This window comes from Ochotona curzoniae, unplaced genomic scaffold, assembly GCF_017591425.1.
Source record: "Ochotona curzoniae isolate NIBS_2020 unplaced genomic scaffold, NIBS_Ocur_1.0 contig_3498, whole genome shotgun sequence".
Lineage (NCBI taxonomy): Eukaryota > Metazoa > Chordata > Mammalia > Lagomorpha > Ochotonidae > Ochotona > Ochotona curzoniae.
In genome coordinates this window covers 43,135,782-43,158,891 of record NW_024465885.1, presented here as the reverse complement: position 1 = coordinate 43,158,891, position 23,110 = coordinate 43,135,782, and the positions used below count along the sequence as shown (strand labels likewise).

Genomic DNA, 23,110 nt, shown 5'->3' with positions numbered 1-23,110 from the left:
AGGAACCAGTGCTCATGTGCATTCCTTAAAGGCCAGACCTCAAAAGCGGCTACAAATTGGCCTGGGAGATAAGATCACCGTGTCTCCCTTTCACCCGACAGGCGGTGAGCGAAGAGGGCTCCGCGACCTGGCTCGCTCCTGTTACTCGGGACGGTATAGTAATTTGTGATTTCTAAGCCTGAGCGTCTCAGAAGCCAGTGAACATGAAAAGAGTGAAAAATCCTCCAAGCTGAGAGAAAAGAAAGGTGATGAGTCGCTGGAGTACGCTGTTCCTGGACCCTGGAATACAACTCCGACAGCATCGCTGGGATGCGAGGCCAGGGTCCTCGCAGACAAAAAGGGTTATTTTATCCAGATGATTCCCCCCCCTCCACCCCAAAGCAGAGGAAAGAAACTCATTTGTAATCATCAAAGGAATGCTGACAGACTTGAAACGGGATTACACTCTATTATACTCATCCGCATTAAAGATTTGTTTTGGAGATCATTCTTAGGTTTCCTGCTTGCTCTCCAAGCCCCCCAAATGAGGCAATTTGTATTCATGGGACATCCCAGCGAGACTTGAGATCAGACGGTTCACAAACGTGCACCCTCGGACCCAAAGCCCTGAGTTCTCCGAGTTTGTGTTGCCTGGCTGACTGTGCATGAAAAGCTTGGCTGAAAGCACTTGGCTCTCTAACTGGTTAATGCAAGAGAAGTTCAGGTTCAAGGGCCCCAGGGAGCAAAGAAAGTGTCAGAGAAGGGACGCTTCAGAGATGTGCATTTGGAAATGGAACAGCAGCGTGTGAGCGGAGTTCTCTGCAGGTCTGTGGGCACACTCCTCGTCCTGAGGGTCCCAGTGCTGTGGCTTGACTGTTGTTTTAGGAAACCACACCCACTGTTTATGCCCCGTTCCCCTCCATTATTATTCATGTTATCTACAAACCCACCAGCTCAGCATCTGGCACCTGGATGCTTTCCCACTCTTTGCTACAGAACAAACACACGACTGTAGCTGACCAAGGAATAGCATGTGAGTGTAGGCGTTTTTGGTGCAGGAGTGCTAGTTCCCTTCTCTCGCCAGCTTTCCCACTGCTCCTCAATGGCAGCGGCTGATGGCTCAAGTACTTGGGTTCCTGTCACCCATGTGGGAGACCCGGAAGGAGCCCTGGGGTCCTGGCTTCAGCCTGGCCGAACTTCAGCTTTTGCAAGACATCTGGGGAGAGAACTCACAGATTCTCTCTGCCTCCCTCTCATAATTTCTTTTAAAAAAAGATTTATTTGTTTGTTTATTGATTTGTTTTTATAAGGCAGATACATACTAATTAGAAATAGAGAAGAAAAATGGGAGTCAAGTGCATTAGAAGTTACATTATTTCTAGGGTCCGGCTGTGGCCTAGCACTAAAGTCCTTGAACACACCAGGATCCCACATGGGCGCCGGTTCCAATCCTGGCAGCCCCACTTCCCATCCAGCTCCCTGCCTGTGGCCTGGGAAAGCAGTGAAGGACAGCCCAAAGCCTTGGGACCCTGCATGTACAGCACCGGCCGTTGCGGTCACTTGGGGAGTGAATCATCAAATGAAAGATGTTCCTCTATGTCTCTCCTCCTAGCTCTATATCTGACTTTGCAATAAAATAATAATAAGAAGAATAGTAGCAGCAGCAATAATAAAGAAGTCACATCATTTCTTTGCTCACCACTTCTTACTCTTCTTTCTCATGCATTCATTCTAAACTCAGTATTCTTCATGAAACATAACAATTAGCTTTTCTTTTTCTTTTTTTTTTTTGGAAGTGAATTTCTTTTTTTTTTTTTTTTTTTTATTGTTGCTTACATTATATTATGTAGTACAGTTTTATAGGCGCTGGGGATCCCCCCCACCCCTCCCATACCCCTCCCCCCATGGTGGATTCCTCCACCTTGAGCTTTTCTTTTTCAATAAAGATTTATTGGTGATAAATTTGTACTCACTTCATACTCACGCTTAAAAATAGATTCAGAAATCATAAGAAACTTTGCCTCTAGTTCCTTGCAAATATGCCTGGAAAGCCAGTGGGTGGTGGTCCAAGAACTGGATTGGATTGCTGGCTCTGGCCTCAGAATGCCTCGCCATGACTACTCGGGGAGAGAACTAGCAGAGAGAAGATCTTCTCTCGCTCTCTTTCTCTCCTCTCTCAGTAACTCTGGCTTTCAAGTAAATAAAATCAATCTTTTAAAAAATAATACATTAACTGGTTATTTAGTTCTGATTTGATGGTTGTTTTTCTTTTTCCCAAGAAGCTAAAAATCATTAGCTCCTACTACAGTGACTAGAAAATCTTTAAGGATTAAATGTCTTTGCTCTCTGATTTATTTGAAGAGTTACTTCGGTTCCATCGTTGTAGCATAGTAAGTTAAGCTTCTTTAAGTCCTGGCTAATCAATTCCTGACCCAACTCTCTGCTAACACACCTGGGAAAACAGATAAATATGACCCAAGTTCCTGGGCCCCTGCCAGCCATGTTGAGGACCAGATGCTTGCTTTTGACTTGGTTCAGACCTGACTGTTGTGGCATTTTGAGATCTGAACCATGGGTAGGAAAATCTTTCTCCTCTGTCTCTCTCTCTCATGTTGCTTTTGCCTTCAAAATAAGCAAATAAGTCTTAAAAATAATTGCCACTGTAGGCAAGTGTCTAGGTTGCCTTGTACCTAGGCAGTGTTACATTATAGAAGAGCAGCCAATAGCAGGTGGGCAATCTGGGCCTGACTAATGCCAAATTTGTGTTAACTATACCAGCATATATATGCCAGCATAGTTGCCTATTCTTTTATTTTTTAAGATATGTGGATTTTCCACATGAGAGGTCAGTCTAGGGGTGAGCCAGCCAAGGTCTGGCTATAGTTGAATGAATGTGGGCCAGTCAGGCAAAGCCACAGTGCCCACCAGTGAATGGCAGGATTTGAGATAGGCCATGTCTGTCTGGTTCGAGCATCCATTGGAGGATGTGAGATCTGGGGCTGGGAGCTGCTCTGATAGAGGAATTTAGGGAACTTTCCTATTTGACCAAAGCTCCTGTTGGTGAGCATGAGAGGCAAGACTGGGGTAAGCCCAGACCAGGCTAGGCCACAGTACCCATCAATGTGGCTTGGATCCAGGGGCCAGTTGGGCTGGGCCAGTCTGCAGAATCCACTGGTAGGTGTGAGAGCCAGGATGGGGTACAGACTGGGCTGGGTTGGACCACAATATCGGTCAGTTCACATGAGGGCTGGGACTGGGGGCAAACTGAGGTGCACAACGCTGTAATACTAGTCAGCCCACATGTGAGCTAGGTTGGGGGAGGGCTGGGCTAGGTTAGGCCACCACATTTGCTAGCACATCCAAGAGCCCAAATAAACGTGGGTCAGCTGCACTTTGTTGCAGTGTCCACTGGCAAGTACCAGGACTAGGTGCCAGTCATGTCAGGCTGAACCACAGTACTCCCTGGCAAAAGCTAAGTCTGATGCTGTGATTGGGCGTGGTAGGAGAACTATGGAACTCCTCTCTAGGCTGCAGCTTCTGCTGGTGAACATGAGAGCTAGATCTGGAAGAAGGCTAGGCTAGATAAGGTAACAATGCCCATGGGTATAGATGTGTGCTAGGTCTGGGGGAGGGTCCAGCTAAGCTAAGCCATGGCACCCATGGGTATGTACAAGAGTTAGCTGGGATGTGGGAAGGGCCAGCCTAGACTGATGAACATGCCAGCATATGCAGAAACCAGGCTGAGGGCAGACCTGGTGGGGGTTATTGGAAGTCACCCTGACTAGGCTGTAGTTCCTGCTGGTGTGTAAGGACTGGGTTTGTGGTAGGCTGCATTCGGTTAGGCCATAGCACCCACCAGTTTGTATGGGAAATGGGGATGGGGATGGAACTGACCAGGCAATTACATTCACCTGTATGTACATAGGCTGATGGACTAAAACAGCCTCTGTAACAGCTTACAAAGGAGTCAGGTCTTAAACCCTGGCCACAGGGGAAATCACAGGATATATCATCTGACTTTGGAGTACCTGTATCAGGACTGGTCCTCAGTTGCTGATACCCATGCAGTGGATAGCTTGCCCAGATGCACACAAGAGACGTGATGACCAACTTAATCTAGGTCAGAAAAATATGTTGAGTGCCTCATTGGGAGATGAAAAGCAAAACAGGTTAAACAACTCTCCTGGCCAAGCTTTACAACAAATGTCTGGGTCTGTGGTTGTGTTAAGGAAGACTTGGTCAGCCAATAGACCTTGGAAAAATTTTCTGAACCCTGGAGCAATTAAACCAACCCTGTCTCAGAACTATCAAAATTCCTCAAGTAATAGCCTCAAAACATTCTTCCCCACATCAAAGTCTCTAAGATGACATCAAATGACTGTCCCCCATCCCTAGGGTGTTGATGTAATTTGGCAGCAAGGAATGGTCCTTTCCTCCTCCTTCCCTCTGCAGTTATAGAAGAAAAAGAGAAAAATTGGTCACATGTGTCCCACCCATCTTCCTCTATACTTGACCATCCCCACCCTAATCAGTGGCGCACATGGGATACATGCTTCTCAATTAAATAAAATCCTCCATTAAATAAATCCTTCTCAATAAAATACAATAATAAAACAGTATAATTTTGTGTTTATGTTTTTCAGTTTCAATAGGCTACACATAGGCATAGATTGATAGTATTTATTTTGCTTAAGTGGTTTTGAACCTGAATCTTAACTATTGAAAGTTAGTTCTAGACTCCCATTACTTTGAATGCTACCTATTGCTTTACCTAGCTTATCTTTCTGGAATCTATCCTTTATGCATTATGAGTTTTCTTCCTTTGTTTCCATGTCTTTACCCTTTCTGCTCACTTCTGGATAATTTCCCTCCTGTTTAACTTCCCAGCTCACTGCTTCTCTCTTCAGCTGTATCTAATCTACTCTTTAACCTATCTTTGAAGTTTCTAATCCCAATGAATATAGTTTTCCATAGCTATAGATATATTTGTTTCTTTTTTCTCTATTGTCTTTCAGTCCCTTTTCCACAAATTCTATATTTTATGTTGCAAGATACTCAGTGGTTGCTACTGACTATTGCTCTACAATGTAATTTAGAATTCTGTGTTCATGATTAGCAGGATTTATCCTGTAGGAATCTTGAGAGCCCTGTGTGTCATTTCTCTACAGAAATACTCATGTGTTTGTCTTTGCCATACCTGAGATAACTCTTAGTTTCTTATCTTAGGATTCCCAGCAAAGGTAGTGTGAATTCAAAATCTAGTCAGGCTCCTGGTTACACATTTTAAAGGGCAAATATTAAAGAAGGATAAAAAAGGGAAAATATTATTTTAAAGATTTGTTTATTAGAAAGATAGATGATCAGAGGGGGATAGCAAAAGAGAGAGATCCTCTCTCTGCTGGTTATTTCCCAAATGGTTGCAAGAGCCAGGGCCAGTCCAAAGCCAAGAGCCGGGAACTTCCTCCAGGTCTCCCACACGAGTAGCAGGGATCCTAGAATGTTGGCCACATTCTCCCGCTTTCCCAGGCGTATTAGCAGGAAGTTGGGTTGGAATCAGAGCAAAAGGAACTCAAGTCAGTACTTTGATATAGGCGCTTGTGATCGTAAGCAGCAGCTTAACCCACAGAGCCACAGCACCAGCCCTAAGAAATTATTTTTTTCTGCAATCTTAACCCAGGCTGAGATGATTGTCCCTGTTGTTATTCTTTACAAAAAGGCTGATTTGTTCCTCATTCATCTTTTTTTTCTTCCACCTTGCTTCCAACTCTGTACTTGTCTAATACATTATCTCCTGTCCAAATATACCTGTTAGATTCTGCTTGTCAAGACCATCAAACCCCAGGATAGCCACAGGGTCAGCTCCAGCTAAACCTTCTGGTTCTCTGCTCCCTGATTTATTACCAGAATGTCCCTTACATTCACTCACAGACTCATTCAATGGCTGTTTGTATTTATTTATTAGTTCTAGATGTTTTCTTGGGAGTAATAACTTCAGAGCATCAGTTCCACCATATTTCCAAAAACATGTTACAGAATCTATTCTACAATTAGTCCTTCAAAGCTGGAGAATGCTAGATGTAGCATGATATGAAATTAATACCTGTAAGAAATGTGAAGGAGTTGGCTACTGCAGGTCAATAAATAAACAGTACATAAGTAATATCAAACTATTCATAATATATTTCTTTTATACCTTAGTATTAGAAAAATGGCCTGGGAACCTGGTGCAGTAGCCTAGTGGCTAAAGTTCTCACCTTGCATGTACTGGGATCCCATATGGGTGCTGGTTTGTATCCTTGCTGCTCCACTTCCCCTCCAATTCCCTGCTTGAGGTCTGGGAAAGCAGTAGAGGACAGCCCAAAGTCTTGGACCCTGTGCCCACATGGAAGACTCGGAAGAAGCTTCTGGTTCCTGGCTTTGGATGGGCTCAGCTCGGCTCAGCTCCAGCTGCTGAAGCCTCTTGAGGAGTGAACCATTAGAAGGAAAATCCTTCTATCTCTCCTTCTCTCTGTAAATCTGACTTCAAATAAAAACAAATTTCTAATAAATAAATAAATCTTTTTTAAAAGGAAGGAATGAAGGAGGAAAGAAAGAAAGAAGAAAGTTGTAAACATTGAGCTACTGAGTGGCAATGAAGATGGTCATCTCCAATATTTTTTTAAAGATTTATTTATTTTTATTGCAAAGTCAGATATACAGAGAGGAGGAGAGACAGAGAGGAACAATTTCTGCCTGATAATTCACTCCCCAAGCAGCCGCAATGGCTGGAGCTGCGCTGATCTGAAGCCAGGAACCTCTTCCAGGTCTCTCAAGTGGGTGCAAAGTCCAAAGGCTTTGGGCCATCCTTGACTGCTTTCCCAGGCCACAAGCAGGGAGCTGGATGGGAAGCAGGGTTGCCGAGATTAGAACTGGTGCCCATGCGGGATCCCAGTGCATTCAAGGCGAGCACTTTAGCCACTAGGTCACCAGGCCCAGTGATCTCCAATTTTTATGCATATGAACTTCATCAGTAAAAACATTTTGAGAACAAATCTCTAACATGCACACAATTACTTACAAATTATGTGCTATTCTAGCGTCAACTTGTGTTCATTATAAGCAAAACCTAAGTCCATTTATTCATTTATTTGAGAGACAGAGAGGACAGAGAGATCCACAGATTCACTCCTTTACATTCCTTCAATGGCCAAGGTTGGGCCAGACTAAAACTGGAAGCTCAGGGCCCAACCCAGGCCGTCACATGAGTGTCAGAGACCTCATCACTTGAACTATGACTATAGCCTCCCAGGGTCTGCATTAGCAGGAAACTGGAGCCAGAGCAGGAGCTGGGAAATGAAACCAGGCATCTACTGTGGGACATGGATATCCTAACCACCAGGCTCAGTGCTTGTCCCTTAACATCAAGTTATATCCCTCTGGATGCCACATGAGTGCACCTGCTTTGGGGTAGCCATGAAGAAAGATACAGAGGGTGGATGGGAAGAGGTCAGACTCCTCAGTGTGCACCAGAAACAGCTGTGTTCCTTCCGCCTACCACAGTCATGTGCAGATGGACTGCAAGATTACAGTGGAGCTGAGACATCCTTACTGCCTAGTGACACACAAAAGACACTGCAGCATCCTAGCGCAATGCATTCCTCATGTGCTTGTGCTGATTCTGGTATGATACGCACTACATTGCCAGTACATAAAAATACACATATTATGTAATACATAGTAACACTAATAAGGCACTGGGTTGTGTATTCATTGCACTACCTATTGATTGTTGTTTTGGAATGAACTCTTAGAAGTTTTTGGAGGACAGCGTGCATGTTGCAGTGGCAGCAGCTCAGGCTCTCCTGCTCACTGAGTCTCTTGCTTGCATGGACAAGCCACGCAGAATGCCTCACCCACAGCAGCCATGCTCCTGTGAGTGCATACTGTAACCTTCCCACAGTGACTAAAACATCTACTGACCCCCTCACTCAGTGACATGTGACCCTATCTACCCAGGTGACGCAAATTGTAGCTTTCCTAGCTCAGTACCCTCAGAGGGCAAAACCTTCCATGTGGCCTGACCCCTGGGTTGCAGGCTGCCTCTATCCTGCCTTGGTGGAGTGAGTGGCCTCTCTCTGGGGCTGACCACTTGCCTATGTTCCTGGCGTCGGGATGCAGGGGATTAAGCCATTGCTTGCACTAACAGCAACCCATACGGATACCAGTTCGAGTCCTGGCTTTTTCACTTCCCCTCCAGCTCCCTGCTAAAGTGCCTAAGAAGCTAACGGAGTACAGCCAAAGTGCCTGGGACCCTGAACCCACATGGGAGACCCAGATGGCCAGGGTGTCAATCACTGTACCCATTTGGGAAGTGAACCAGTAAATAGAAGAGTTCTCTTTTTCTCTCTTATTATTAAATAAATAAACAAATCTTAAATACATATGTGAGATTACTGCCAGAAGGAGCTTCCAGAATGCCTTCTAATGTGGTCCCTTTCTGTGGATATGCAGCACTATACTTGCACTCTGCTTCTCTGGGGTTACGAGCAAGCTTTTCAGGCCATGAAGTGTGTTTAAAGCAAAAATAACCTCAGAATACAAAGATAATGTGACTGAGACATAAAACAGAGAGGAGTGTGTGTGTGCCCACGCAGGCATGCATGAGCACAAGTGCTGGAAGCTGGTGACCAGCTGGGAGCCTGTCACCCTGGTCCCTGTGGGGATACCCAGCTGGCCATGTAGGCTTATATGAACTGTACAAGCTAGGTAGGAGGCAGCTCTCACCTCAGGGCCCAGTGTCATGGCCCTCCTCCCTACCACACATTTGAAACATCCAGAAACTTTCCAAATGAATCCAGTGCCTGGCTTTCTCCTGGTAAGTGAAACTCGAATCTCTGGGTGGTGTGGGACCTAGCACGCATTCCCTCCCCCAAGTCATTTGCTGTGTGCAACCAGGGCTGCATGCTGCCTATCAGGAGGAAGAGAGAGCTGAAAGGTTCGGCCCATCCAAGTCACCTGTACCTCAGTGCTCCCTCCGGCAGGATCTACTTCCCACATCCAGTAGCCCTGAAATGATGGCATCCCTCGTTCAGACATGCCTGACCAATGCCAGTCAAGTTTACATGTTGTAAACTCAGTGTGGCTGTATCTGAAAAGAAAGATTTTAAATTAGGTGACCAAATCCAAACAAGGCCACCAGAGTGGGGCTCTAACCCTAGGTGATGGTGTCCTTCCTGGGGGAGATCAGATACAGTCACACACAGAAGGCTCAGTCATCGCTGAGCCCAGGAGGGAGACCCCAGGGGACTCGAACCCTGCTCTCACTCTTGCAGCTCCTCCCTGTTCTGCTTCCCGCATTCCCACTGTGCATCCCATGGCAAAACCAAACAGGTTGACGCATGGTCGGGACTATTGTGTCCAAGGGGCAGGAGGTCTCCCAAAATTCCAGGGGAGTTTTCCTGTCCTTCCTTCCTCCCTCCCCACTCCTACACACAGTGCTGTTCCCTTTGACTCTCTTTGAGAAATAACAAAGCAAAGACTAGGAAAGAAAGGGAAGGGTTAGAAAATGAAGAGCCAGCCAGCTCTCAGCAGAAAACCCACCCAGTAAAACACAGGGACACCTTGAGAACCACCCTTCAAGGCAAGGCAAGAATTGGGGGTCCCCAAAGAGCACCCCTCCCTCACTTCCCCTCCAGTCCTCTGCCTTTGTTCTCTGAACCAAGAGGGTGATAAGGACACTACACTTTTACTGTTGCCATTCTCTTAAGGAAAAAAAAGATCAGTGATCAACCTGGATATCTTGAGCCAAATGCTCAAATTGGGAACATGGTCAAAAGAACAGAATTCTGTCTCCGGAGAGGGAAATGGATACGAGCCAAGCACATTTTGAGTACAGGATTAAAGATCAGAGATGGTAATTTTGCGTGAACCTCTTGCCTTCACCGAGATGTGTTTTTAATGCAGTGATGATAGCCTTCCACTGGCCGCTGGCAGACTCTCAACACCTTGGAGATGGAGAGAGGAGGGAGGGGAGTGGTGTTCAGGGGCCTATTTCCTAGCAGATTTGGGGGTGATTAGCCACAAGTCATGAGCATGTAGGGGCGGAGGAGGCCGCCTCTAGGTTATTCAGAGTGAGATCTGATGCTGGAATCCTTAGGGGGAAAAAAATCAGGACCCAGGAACACAACAGCAGCTGACAGCCCCAGAGAAGGCTCCAAGAAGAGTTGCAAAGGAGAAAAGGGCTTAAGTGACTTTTCAGAACTCTGTACTGGCTGATCCCCATACTGGACAGACAGTGGCTGGGATCTTGTACTGCTGGTGTATTGTACAAGGATGCACCATGGCCTTCCCCGACTCCTTCACAAGGCAGAGAGACCCCAGGTTGGCTCCGTTTGTCACCAGTTTTCGGTGTTCACTTTATTTAGAGGACTAGCATCTACATTGCCAAGCAGTGCTATCCAGACCTGAGCAACAGCACCAAGGCGTGGGAGGGAAGGATCCGCTATCTCTTTATGGGCCGCTTTGGAGCTTAGACTGCCCCCTTTATGCCGCTCATCACATGGTTAAGGGGTTCCCCCAAAACGTCATTAAGCTTTAAGTCAATTTAGCCTGTTTGGGGAGACTGATCTTTCTTTATTCTAGAGATTTTTTTTCTAATGTGTTCTAACCCATACTGTAGCAGAACTTAGGTTGCAAAACTTGAGCATGTCTGAGGTTTGGGTGGACATTGATGTTTCTGTCCTTCTCCCCAAAGGGCTCCCAGCTAGCATCGTCCCAAGTCTTCCTGGTCTTCCACTTCCTTCATGGAGAACAGCATGTATCAGGAAAACCGGGGCCAGGCTAGGGGTGGCTCCAGCACCATCACCACCTACTGCCGACTCAGCGGCTTCCCAAAGCTTGCACAGGGGAAAGCAAAAGGGAACGGCGTTTACCGTTCCTATTTCTTAGACCTGCCCCTGTCCTAGCACCGTTTCCCTCAGGATATGGCCTCCCAGCTTGATAGTTCAAGTCCACTTTGAATAGTTGCATGCATTCAATCACAAACTTGGGTGGTAGCCTGCAGACTTACAGCTTTGTGTCTGCGATTTCTGAAAGCAACCTAATAGTTACATCGCCATTTGCCTAAAGCAATATTTGTTCAGTTGCAGTGATGTCACACAAAACAGGAGCTTGTCAGATCCCAGGTCTCAGATTTTTCCGAGTCACAGAGTAGCTCAGCAAACTCTGAGCTTTCCTTGCAGCCAAGAAAGTTCTATTCAAAACAAAAATAAGTCAATAGCGTTTGAAAGATGAGAAGCATTCCTCCCTCCACCGCCCCCCCCACCCCCGCATATTTACCACAGAGTTTTGATCTTGCAATGCTGGATTTTAAGGGCCCCGGTTTGCTTGCCAAGTAGGCATATCTTGGCTTCGTCTTGCAGGCAGGATCCCTGTCCTGATATTAAATATTCAAAGCAAAGGACCTCTGACCCAAGGCTCTCAGTGAACAATGGCATTCTCTCTAAGTGAACCAGAAACCCAACTCACCTTGGAGTTGGCCAGTGTTCCTCCCCATGTACTAGTCTACTGCTCCAACAGGACCAAGGACTGACTCCATTTACCATCTTATATTGCAAGAGACTTGGCCCTGTTAACTAGCCAGTGCATAGCCTGGCAGTCCCTGGGGAAGACAGAAGGAGCTGCTGCTTGGGCTGGGCTGGGCTGGGCTGGGCTGGGAAACTGAGAGAGAGGAGAGAGAGAGAGAGATGGTGCAGTTACAGTTGCAAGAACAGTTGGTACCCAAAGTAAATGCAGTGGCTAATCCCAGCAGGTGCTCGAATAGGCAGTCAACTCAGAAACTCTTGGCAGTGACTTCTACCAGCCCAGAACAACCTGAGATCCCCTGCCATGGCACGGGCTAGAAACCCCCAACAGAAAAGCCCTGTGGCTGATTAGGTGGTGGCTATGCTTGCAAAAAGGCAGGTGGGCAGGCGAACAATGGCATTCTCTGTAAAGTGTCCACCGCGGCGACAAACCCGTGGCCCCGGGTGTTCCGTCTGTGGCGTGGGCTGCTCACAACTACATCGCCAGCCATCACATGCCGGTCTCTGCCGGCTCCCTCTGCTCTTTTCCTGTGCGGGTTTCGGGTCCGTGTGCTGTAGGCTTGTCTCCTTACGCGGATTCGCCCGCAGGCGGGCTGCGGCGCCCCAGACTATGCCCCCAGTGTGGGGGACCAATCCAGCTGGACCACAACTTGTGCACTGAGCTGTGCGTTGGGCGCGGCACGCGGCTCCATTCAGGGGCCCCCAGCGACTGCGCGCCGTCCAGTACAGGGGGTCAGTGCTGATGGGAAGTGAAGGGGGTAGAAGGCGGGCGGGCGGGGGACAAGAAGCCTTGACATCACACACCCTTCCTTGCCCGGGGTCTCCTCTGCTGCCCCACCCCAACACACACACACACACACACACACACACACACACACACACACACATTCAGACACTCCAAGGACTCACACGGGGCAAGAAGACTGGGAAGTTTACTTCAACTTGGCCGTGGCAGTTGCCCGCCATCAAGGGTTCACCTGGGCGTCCCATGGCGAGGGTTAGGGGGACGCGCACTTACCGGAGAAGTCGGTGAGCGCGGCGATCTCTCTGGAGCAGACCAGGACGGTACAGTAGAAGAGGCGTAGGAGCTGGCCCGGCGGCTCTACCTGCCTGCGGAAGCCGGGATGCTGAGCGGGCTGGGGCGCTGGCGGTGGGCGCGCGTGTCCCGGCTGGAGCATGGTGCGCGGCGCGGGCCCCGGGGCGGCGTCACATGGCGGGGAGAGTGGGTGGCAAGCGGCTCAGCTGTCTCCCGCCGCCTCCCGGCCCCGGAGCTGGCAGAATCTCCTCTCTCTGGCGGCGGCGTGGGCCCAGCCCGGGCTCCCCCAAGCAAAGGAGAGGAGGCGGAGACCTGGGGCGGGGCCGAGGAGCCCCGGGAAGGATCCTCGTAGTTTCCCCAAGATTTCCTCCCCGCTTGCCAGCCGCACCGGAGGAAGCGCGGGCGGCCAGCGGGGAAAGCGTCACCTTCGCACTCCGGGCCGCTAAGCGAGGTCGGGCCCTGGCGCGCTGCCCGCCGCCACCGCCGACTAAGAGCGCTCAAAATAGCGCTCCAGGGCCGAGCTACCGGAGCGCTTTCCACGCCTGGGTCGCAGCCCGGGAGACGACCTGTCGTCACCCCCCCTCCGCCCCCAACCCTGGCCCGGCCCGCTCTGGCCGTGTGCCAGCCTCACCCTGGCCGTGCTGGAGGAGCGCGCCCGGTGCCCGTGACGCACTTTGGAGCCAGCGCCCGCGCGTGCAATCCGGGGCGCCTCCAGGGCGGGGCGGAGCGGGGAGCCGAAGGAAGGTGGGGTTCTGGAGGCGTGAGGTCACAGCGCCCCTCCGTGCGCCAAGTCCCCGAGCACCCGGGCGCTTATCCCGTATGGTGGTAGGCGACCCCGAGACCCGGATCGTTTTTTGCCCAAGTTCACGCAACCAAGACAGGGGCCCATCAGGAGTCTAAGGACTCCTGCGTTGGTTTCTTCTCCATCCCAAAGCATCTCCTTTGGGTACTCTCTGTCGGCAGAGCCGGGAGACCTGACACTGGAGTGGCGTAAACAAGTCTCCAAGCGCGAATAATTGAGCTTTGTTTTAAAAATGGGCCTCAGCGTCTCTAAACCTTTTTGATTCCGCGCTTGATGTGACCCACGTCTGGACGCGGAGCCCCTGGAAGGATCTGTCCCCCCTACACCCCCGCGCCACCATAGCATACACCCGGGAACTCAGAATAAACGTATTATAAAAGGGAACCCGGGCTGCCTGCTAGGAGCGACCACCTGGGACCTGCCCCACCCCTTCCCGCCACCACCACCCAGGGAGACCCTAACCTTACTGGGCTAGGCGGGACTGGGCGGCGCCGGCAGGAGGGAGGAGGGCCCGGAGGGTGGGCGGGCGCTGGGCACAAAGTGTTCCCGAACGTGGTGCAGGGCCTGCCAAGTTCGCGGCGGGTCTGACAAGGAAACGGAGATAATGAAGCCCAAGGGCGGGGCGAGGAGCGCTGCCCCAGCGGCCTCCGAGCTTCGTGGGCCCCAGTGTTGCCGGATGAGAGCAAGTGCGGAGGCAAGCCCCGCGCCCTGCATCCTGCACCAGGGATGGACCCCAGAGATTCCTATGGGTGAATGGCAGCGCCTCCCAAGGCTGACTGGGTCGGCAGAACCCCTCACCATCACCACTCGGTCTAACTGGGCAAGAGATGGCCAATGCCAAGCATGGGCGTTTGTGGAGTGGGGAACCTGTGTTCAAAGCACAGTGGACTTAAAAAAATAATCTACTAGCAGGCTAATTCTCTACCTGCAGTCTGGCATCCCATATGGGTGCCAGTTTGAATCCTGACTGCTTTGCTCCTGATCCAGCTCCCTGCTGATGGCCTGGGAAAGCAGTTGAGGACGGCCCAAAGCGTTTGGGGCCCTGCACCCACGTGGAGACCCGGAAGAAGCTCCTAGCTCTGACCATTTGCAGCCATTTGGAGAGTGAATGGGTGGATGGAGGACCTTTCTCTGTTACTCCTCCTCTCTGTAAATGTGCGCCTTTCAAACAACACATAAATAAATCTTCAAAATCTACATTAAAATAAAGACTATATCTTCTAAGTAGCCCCAAGGGCTTAAGTCTTAGAGGCATAGCCGGCTGGGGGCCATTCCGCAAAGCAGTGTTTACTCAAAAAACTCTGGTCTTTCTGATGTTTTCTGTCCCATTGGTTCACGCATCCAATTGAGGAAGAACTGAGCGTTTCCTGACCGTGGCTTCACAGTAAGGCATGACCATGGGTATGCGTTGAGGACTGTGCGGGTATAGGTGATGTGTGTGCACATGGTGGGTACAGGTGATTTGCATAGCAAGTGCAGGTCACTGTCAGTCTTTATCACAGCAGGAATGACACAGCCTGGATTGGCCAGGCTGCTTGAGAACAGTCTCATGAGTGACAACGGGGGGTGGAAGTGAAGAAGAATCAGGGGGAGTGGGGCTGGGGGGATGAATCAGAAGGAAGATAAGAGATGTTAAGAAACAGGTTTAAGACAAAATAAATGAGGGAGACAAGAAGAGATGGCCCAGCCTGGAGCCAGCACAAACCAGGAATTCGTGGGACATGAAGGGTCAAGGGAGAAGCAGGTGCCATGTTGAAATCTAAAAGGAACGTGGTGCCTTGGAAGGACAGGGAGAAGGGTGGGACGGCAGGAGCTGAGGGAAAGGTAGGGCAGGGCAGAATTAAGTAGGCCAGAGCTCAGGGCCCTGGGAAGTTTGGTAGGGGTTCCAGCCTAATGGCAAGGTGGCAAAGCATTGTCAGCAGCAGTGTGATGTGATTGGACAATGCCTGGCAGCTGTGGGCCAATGGGCTGGAGGGCTCACAAGCAGATTCAGCAAAAAGCAACCATCCCCTGGTATCCATGGCAGGTGGATCACCTGGGAATATCAGGGTCTGTGGAGGCCCACGTCTTTAGATGAAAGGATGTGGTGCTAGGCACAAGGCTGGCATCACTGCGGCAGCAGGTCAACCCAAGGCTAGTGATGCTGACATTCCATAGCAGAGCGCCAGTTCAAGTCCCACTTGCCCTGCTTCTGAACCTGTTAATGTGCCTGGGAAAGCAGCAGGTGATCGGTCAAGTACTCCAGTCCCTGCCATCCACACGGGAGAACGCGTTGGAAGGTCTGGCTGCCTGCCACTCAGGGAGTGAACTAGCTGCTGGAAAGAAGAGGTATTTTCTTGCAGCCTCTCTGTATGTGTCACTTTGCCTTTCCAATAAATAAATCTTTGAACAAGAGCCATGCCCATCCTTCTGTGGGCTTTAAATCACCTCTCAATGACTCATAATATCTAATACAATGTAAATACACTATATAGATATTTATTTCACTATATTGTTTAGAAAACAAGAGGCAGGAAAAAAGATCTCTACAGGTTCAATACAAATGCAGACTTCGCTCCTCCGTGTAATTCAGTTATTACAGTGCCAAACAGACTTTCTGTGGAGATGGAGAGCCGGCTGTATGGATCTCAAAGAATATGCCGACGTACTAACATCTGTGGCAGTATTGTTAACAATGGCCAAAGGGTAGAAGCATCCCCCACACTGACCAATGGGTGAATGCATAAACAAGGGAGGACCCATTGAGCACCTTAAGAAAGGAGGTGATTTTGATACCTGCGACAGCACGGGATTCTCAACCAATACTGGTGCAGTCTTCTCTGGCACTCACACTTCCAAGTGCTTTTGTGTCCTCCACCAAAGGGACATCTATGCCACCTGCCCTGGTTCCCTCATCGTGGATAGTAAGAGACAAATGTAAATTCCAGGACATTATGAAATCTCTTGGGACTGAAAAGTGGGGATGGATATACCTGCATTCAAGAAGGGAAACTTTGTAAAACTCACATGGGATGTGAGAAGAAATAGCTTTCTCAATCAAAGAGATTTCCTCTACACTCTTCTATGATGGAATTTGTTGTTGTTGTTTTAAGATTTATTTTATTTTTCATTGGAAAGGTGGATATAAAGAGAGGAGAGACAGAGAGGAAGATCTTCCGTCGATGATTCACTCCCCAAGCGGCTGCAATGGCTAGAGCTGAGCCAATCCAAAGCCAAGAGCCAGGGATTTCTTCCAGGTCTCCTATGCAGCTGCAGGGTTCCAAGGTTTTGGGTCATCCTCAACTGCTTTCCCAGGCCACAGGCAGGGAGCTGGATGGGAACCAGGGCTGCCAGGATTAGAACCAGTGCCCATATGGGATCCCAGTGTTTGCAAGGCGAGGACCTTAACCACTACGCCATCACGCTGGGCCCCTATGATGGAATTTGAAGATTAAAAGATGGTCCAAGTGCTCAGGTCTCAATTTTCATGAGGAATGTTAATTCCAGAAGCTTGTGGAAGGAGGTCATGTGGGCATGTACAGGTCATAACCTGTGGTTATTGCTGCCTGGCTGCACTCTGACTCCAGGGACCTGCTATTTACACAGAGGGAGGCAGTGATGATGGCCAAGTGATTGAGTCCCTGCAATCAAGGAGAGATCTGGATGCAGTGCCCGGCTCCCTTCTTCATTCAGTTCACAGCTCAAGGCCATCGCAGGCATTTGGGGACCAAACCAGTGGACGAGAGCACACATACTCTCCCTGTCAAATTAAACACACACACAATGCAAACAACAGTCATTGTGACCAACACTCCATCCAAGGTCAAAGGCATTCTTGTCCAATAGTATCCACTCAAGTTCAAAAGCCACGTGAATGACTTTGAGTCAAGTCCCTCCTCAGCCACTGGAAAGCAGCCAACCAGAGTCTTCATCTCCCTGCCTGTCACCTTTGCCTATTTGGGGATTGGGAAGGTTCCACGTTAGCTTTAGGAGCCCAGGACCCAATTAAAATTGATATAGGATGTTAGGAAATTGGTCTAAATGCATCATGACTCCTCCATGCATCTTTCTAGGTGGCTAGATATACGTGGTTTGTTTGTTTGTTTGTTTGTTTTTCACTTACTGTTTGCATAAGCCCTTCCTTTGATTCTGAGTCTGGGAATTCCCAAGGATTCCCAAGCGGCAAGGCAAGTTTCTGGAAGAAGGCGTAGAGTCCTTCCCGGAGGAAGCAGACACTTTTCCCCCCTTGGAGTCTTGGAACCTGGAAGCCCTTAGACTTCAGCCAATGCTACAGAGGATGGGCCAGCTTGGGCTGCTCCTGGGAGCACAGGGGCCAGTTTGTCTCCAGCCTGTCCCGTCTCCTGGCTCCTTTCATATGGGGATCAGGCAGGCTTGAAGCAGCTCAGGGTCTCAGGAGCTGAGCTTGCCCTGCTAGCAAATAGAAGTGAGAGCAGTGGCAATTGATGCAGGCATTTTGGCTGGCGCTCGAAGGTTCAAATCCTGGCTCTTCTAAGACCACAATGAGAGCTGTGACCTGTGGTGACGTTTACAGCTAGAGTGAAAAGTAGATACAGGTTAAATGAGGCTGGCTGGTGCACTCTGTGCATTAACTAAATATCTTTTAGAAATTATTTTCATTGTGGTACAATTCACTTAACATAAAGTGTACTCTTTTTAAGTACAGTTTAGAATTCAGTGCATGTGCAAATCCCTGCAACATGCGTCTTTGTAACTTCTCATCTCATGAAACTGGGCCACGATTCCTCCTCCCCTCCCCACAACCCCTGTGCACCCACCCTAGTGTCCTAGTGGGAGATACCAGAGAAGCCTGGGATCAGGCGACTCCCGCACACCAACCTGGGAAGTGCAGGAGGCATTGCCAATGGCGCCCTCTGTAGGTGAGACTTTTATGTCTTCTTAGTGGTGAGTTGCTCAAGAACTTCAAGAATATGGGTTTTTTTTTTTACTTAAAGCTTTATTTTTATTATTATTATTTTTAAGTTTTATTTATTTGTTTTAATTGTTATTAACATTGTATTATGTGATACAGTTTTATGGGCACTAGGATTCCCCCCACCCCTCTCACAACCCTCCCCCTCATGGTGGATTCCTCCACCTTGCTGCATAAACACAGTTCAAGTTCAGTTGAGATTCCTTCATTGCAAGCATATACCTAGCATAAAGTCCAGCATCTTATTGTCCAGATAGGTTCAGTGGCTTCTTGGGGAGACCTTCTCTGGTCTGAAGGTAGAGCTAACAGAGTAAAGTTCCGGTCAGTTAAAAGCCCCAACAAAACATCAGCATCAATATACAATGTTATGGAATTAATTGACATAGTATTGAGTAAGCAATATGTTAAAAATAATGCAAGTTCAATTCTTCAAAACACCTGGGTTGAGACAGTATCAATGACAGGTTCAAAAAGTAACAACCAAACAAAAATTACAGGTTAAATCAAGGCAAACATGTGGTATCTAACCTTTTGGGATTCGCTCATTTCCCTTAGCATTATACTTTCCAGTTGGGCCCATTTAGCCACAAAGAACTGCATTTTGTTTTTTTTTTTAATAGCTGAGTAGTATTCCATGGAGTAGATGAACCAAAGCTTTCTTATCCAATCTTCTGCTGATGGGCATTTCGGTTGCTTCCATGTTTTTGCAATTACTGATTGTGCTACTATGAACATAGGGATGCGTGTTGGTTTGTCGTGAAACAGGTGTTTTGGATATATTCCTAGGAGTGCTATTGCTGGGTCATATGGTATGCAGATTTTGAGTTGTTAGAATAGAAGCACCAAAAGGAATTCCACACAGATACAGCCAATTAATCTTTGACAAAAAGACCAACAACAGTCCAAGCAAATGGGAAGGCCTCTTCAGTAAATGTTGTTGGGACAACTGGCTGATAGCTTGCAGACACAAAAAGATAGAACCACACCTATCACCATACACTAAGATCCAATCTACATGGATAAAAGACCTAAACCTACATCCAGAAACCTTCAAACTCTTGCAAGAAAATATTGGAAATACCCTGCAAGACCTAGGAGTAGGTCCTGACTTTTTAAGAAGGACGCCAAAAGCAATAGCAGTTAAGAACAGAATAAACAAATGGGACCTCATCAAACTAAGAAGCTTCTGTACAGCAAGGGAAACAATCAACAAAGTAAAAAAGCAACCTACAGAGTGGGAGAAGATCTTCGCGCACTATGTAGGAGATAGTGGGCTAATCTCCAGAATATACAAAGAACTCCAAAACAACCAAAAAACTAAAACAAACAAGGCACTCAAGAAATAGGCACGGGAAATGGGCAAACATTTCACAAAGGAACAAGCCCAAATGGCAAACAAACATATGAAAAAATGCTCCAGTTCCCTGGCAATAAGGGAAATCCAAATTAAGACATCGATGAGGTACCACCTAACACCAGTAAGATTGGCACACATAAAAAAGAACACCAACGACACTTGTTGGCAAGGATGTGGGGAAAAGGGAACCCTACTCCACTCCTGGTGGAGCTGCAGGTTGGTACAGCCTTTAAGAATATGGGTTTTAAACTGTGGTGAAAATCTTCCTAAGGTAGAATACCCCATCCCAGGGCCACATGCTTTAGCCTAGTGGCTATTTCCTCACTGTGCAGATGCCAGAATCCTATATGGGCACTGGTTCGTGTCCCAGCTACTCCACTTCCTATCTAGCTGCCTGCTTGTGGCCTGGGAAGTAGAGGATAGCCCAAAGCCTTGGGACCCTGCACCCAAGTGGGAGACCCGGAAGCTCCTGGCTTCGGATCAGCTCAGTACTGGCCATTGAGGCAATTGGAAAGTGGACCAGCAGATGAAGGATCTTAATCTCTGTCTCTCCTTCTCTCTGTAGGTCTCTGACTTTCCAATGAATAATGAATAAATCAAAAAAAAAAAAAAAAAAGACATGCCATCCCAGCCATTTGCAGGATCCATTGAGTATATCTGCATGCCAGAACATTCCAGAACACTGTTCTATTGTTCTTGTCCCCACGTGGCAAACTCTTGAACTTAAACAGCACCACCCCATACCTCCCCACACTTCGCCTCTTCTTTCTCTCTCTTCCTCTGAATTTGGGCAGCATAGGTGCCTTATGTACTGAACTTACACAGTACTTGCCTCTGATAACTGCTTATTTCACTTATAATATCTGTAAGTTAGTAGCTTGAGTCAGGATCCATTTTTTTTTAAGACTTAATCATGGGTCTGGAGTGATAGCCTGGTGGCTAAATCCTCACCTTGCATCTGCCTGGATCCCATATAGACACTGGTTCATATCCCAGCTGCTCCACTTCCCATCCAGTTCTTTGCTGTGGCCTGAGGACAGCCCAAAGCCTTGGGACCTTGCACCTGCATGGGAGACCCAGAAGAAGCTCCTGGCTCCTGGCTTCAGATCGGTTCAGCCAACCATTGCAGCCACTTGGGGAGTAAACCAGCTGATGGAAGATCTTTCTGTCTCTCTCTCTGTAAATCTGCCTGTCCAATAACAATAAACAAATCTTTAAGGAGAAACACAGAAGGAGAGGGAGAAAGAGATCTTCCATACACTGGCTCACTCCCCAAATGGCCCCAGTAGCTGGATCTGGGCAGATCTGAAGCCAGGAGCTTCTTCAGGGTCTTCCACACGGGTGCAGGGTCTCAAGGACTTGGGCCATCCTCCACTGCTTTCCTAGGTGTATTACCAGGGAGCTAGATTGGAAGAGGAGCTCTCCTGTGCAGCACTGTGTATATATATATACTGTATATTGCACAGTGTATTAGGTATATTCAGAGTATATACAGTATGTATTAGCATATATTAGCATATTACTAGATATTTAATATATAGTGCAGCACTGTATATTAGGCCCCTAATAATTGGGTAAAAGGATATTTCTCAGGCAACTGTTCTTGCCACCAGTAAACAAAAGCAACTCCAAAACAGCACCACAAAGACACAAAGCGCTACAAACCAACTTTGGGAAGGTGATGGATTTGTCTGTTACCTTGGTTACGCTAAGGGTTCCACAGGGTACGGTACAAACATTTAAGTTTGAATGCATTATTGTGTATCAATCACATCTCAACAAAGCTGTTTTAAAAACCAGAATAAATAGAAGTCCCCACCCATGCATAGGTCTGTGTTTTGACAACATGGTTGACTTTTAGAATAATCCTCGATCTACAGAAACAATGAAGAGCGAGAGACCCTGTTTCCTCTGACATGTTCATTCTTTGTGGTTCTATGGCCCATTTGCTAAAACAAAGAAACCAGCACTGGGACGTGACTGTTAACCAAGCTGTGCCTCGCCAGCTTTCCCCTGGTGATCTTTTTCTGTTCCAGGATCCAGGCCAGGACCTCATGGTGCGTTTAGTTGTTATGGCTCCCCAGTCCCCCTGGGTCTAGAATACTTCTCAGGCTTTCCTTATTTTCATGACCCTGACAGTTTTAAGGTCATGAGATACTTCAGCTCATGTAGCTTTGAAACTGTGCATTCATTTAGGTTTGCCTGATGTGTTGTCACATAACTGGGAACAGTAGAGATAGAGACCATGTATCCTTGTCACAGCACATCTGTGGGTCCAAAATACCTGGTGTGATGGTTTGAATGCATCCTCTGAAGTTCATGTTGGAAACTGTAGGCACCCAATAAACAGGCTAATGATACTTGGGGGTGATTAGGATGAGATGAGGCTAACAAAGAGGGAACCCTGTGATAGCTTTACTGGAAGAGGAAGAGATCCAACTGGGATGCCAGTTAAGGTGCAGCAAGGAGTCCCTGACAGCATGCTGGCTCCCAAACTGGTCATCAATTTCCTCAGTCAGTGGAATTTGGTTAGAACAGGGAAGAGCAGACTAGATAATCAGTGATGTAGCCTCACTCACTTTGTCAGGTAGTTTTTGTGGATTTTTTTGGGAAGGGGGCCATGTTTTTCATAAAAATTGCCATGTTCATGGCCCAGTGCTCAATGGCCAATTCCTCACCTTGTAAACATGGGGATCCCATATGGGCGCTGGTTTGTATTCTTGCTGCTTCACTTCCCATTCAGATCCCTGCCTGTGGCCTGGGAAAGCAATAAAGGATGGCCCAAAGCCTTGGGGCTCTATTCCTGTGTGGGAAACCTGGAAGATACTCCTGGCTCCTGGCTTCAGAGTGTCTCAGCTCCAGCCATTGTGGTCATGTGGGGAGTGAATCAGTGGATGGAAGGTCTTTCTCTGGGTCTCTCCTTCTCTTTGTGTTTAGGATTATATTAGCCTGATATGAAAAGTCCTGGAATGCCTTCCTCACTCTCTGTTTTGGGGGACACACTGAACTAGGTAAGGGTTTTCTGTTTCTTTCTTTCTTTCTTTTTTTTTATTAATTGCATTGCATTATGTGACACAGTGTCACATAATTTCTCCACCTTGCTGTGCTACCACAGTTCAAATTCAGTTGAGGTTCTTTCATTAGAAGTATTTACCAAGCATAAAGTCCAGCGTCTTATTATCCTAGTGAGTTCAACGATTTCTTGGTGAGACCATCTCTGGTCTGAAGGTAAAGCCGGCAAAGTATCATCCCAATCAATTAAAAGCCCCAACATAACATCAACAACCATTTACAACCTTGTGGCATTGATTAACAATATGTTAATAGGAAAATGCAGGTTTTTAACTACATCCTGTGACTTCTTCACAGACATTTCAATTTTTGGTTTATATTCAACCAGTTCCATACACCTCAAAATGGCTATAGATTACTATTCAGATGTCTC

The 23,110-nt window shown here is 47.8% G+C and overlaps 1 protein-coding gene across 6 annotated transcripts in view; it reads right to left on the bottom strand.

The window, feature by feature from the left end:
* EVA1C (eva-1 homolog C) overlaps nt 1-12,718 on the bottom strand; it is a 65,854-nt gene extending 53,136 nt beyond the window's left edge. For all 6 annotated transcript variants that reach the window (XM_040980892.1, XM_040980893.1, XM_040980891.1 and 3 more), the window contains exon 1: nt 12,559-12,718. In XM_040980892.1, coding sequence (XP_040836826.1) covers nt 12,559-12,718 — 160 coding nt within the window. The remainder of the gene's footprint in view (nt 1-12,558) is intronic.
* Between the last annotated feature and the right edge of the window lie 10,392 nt (nt 12,719-23,110).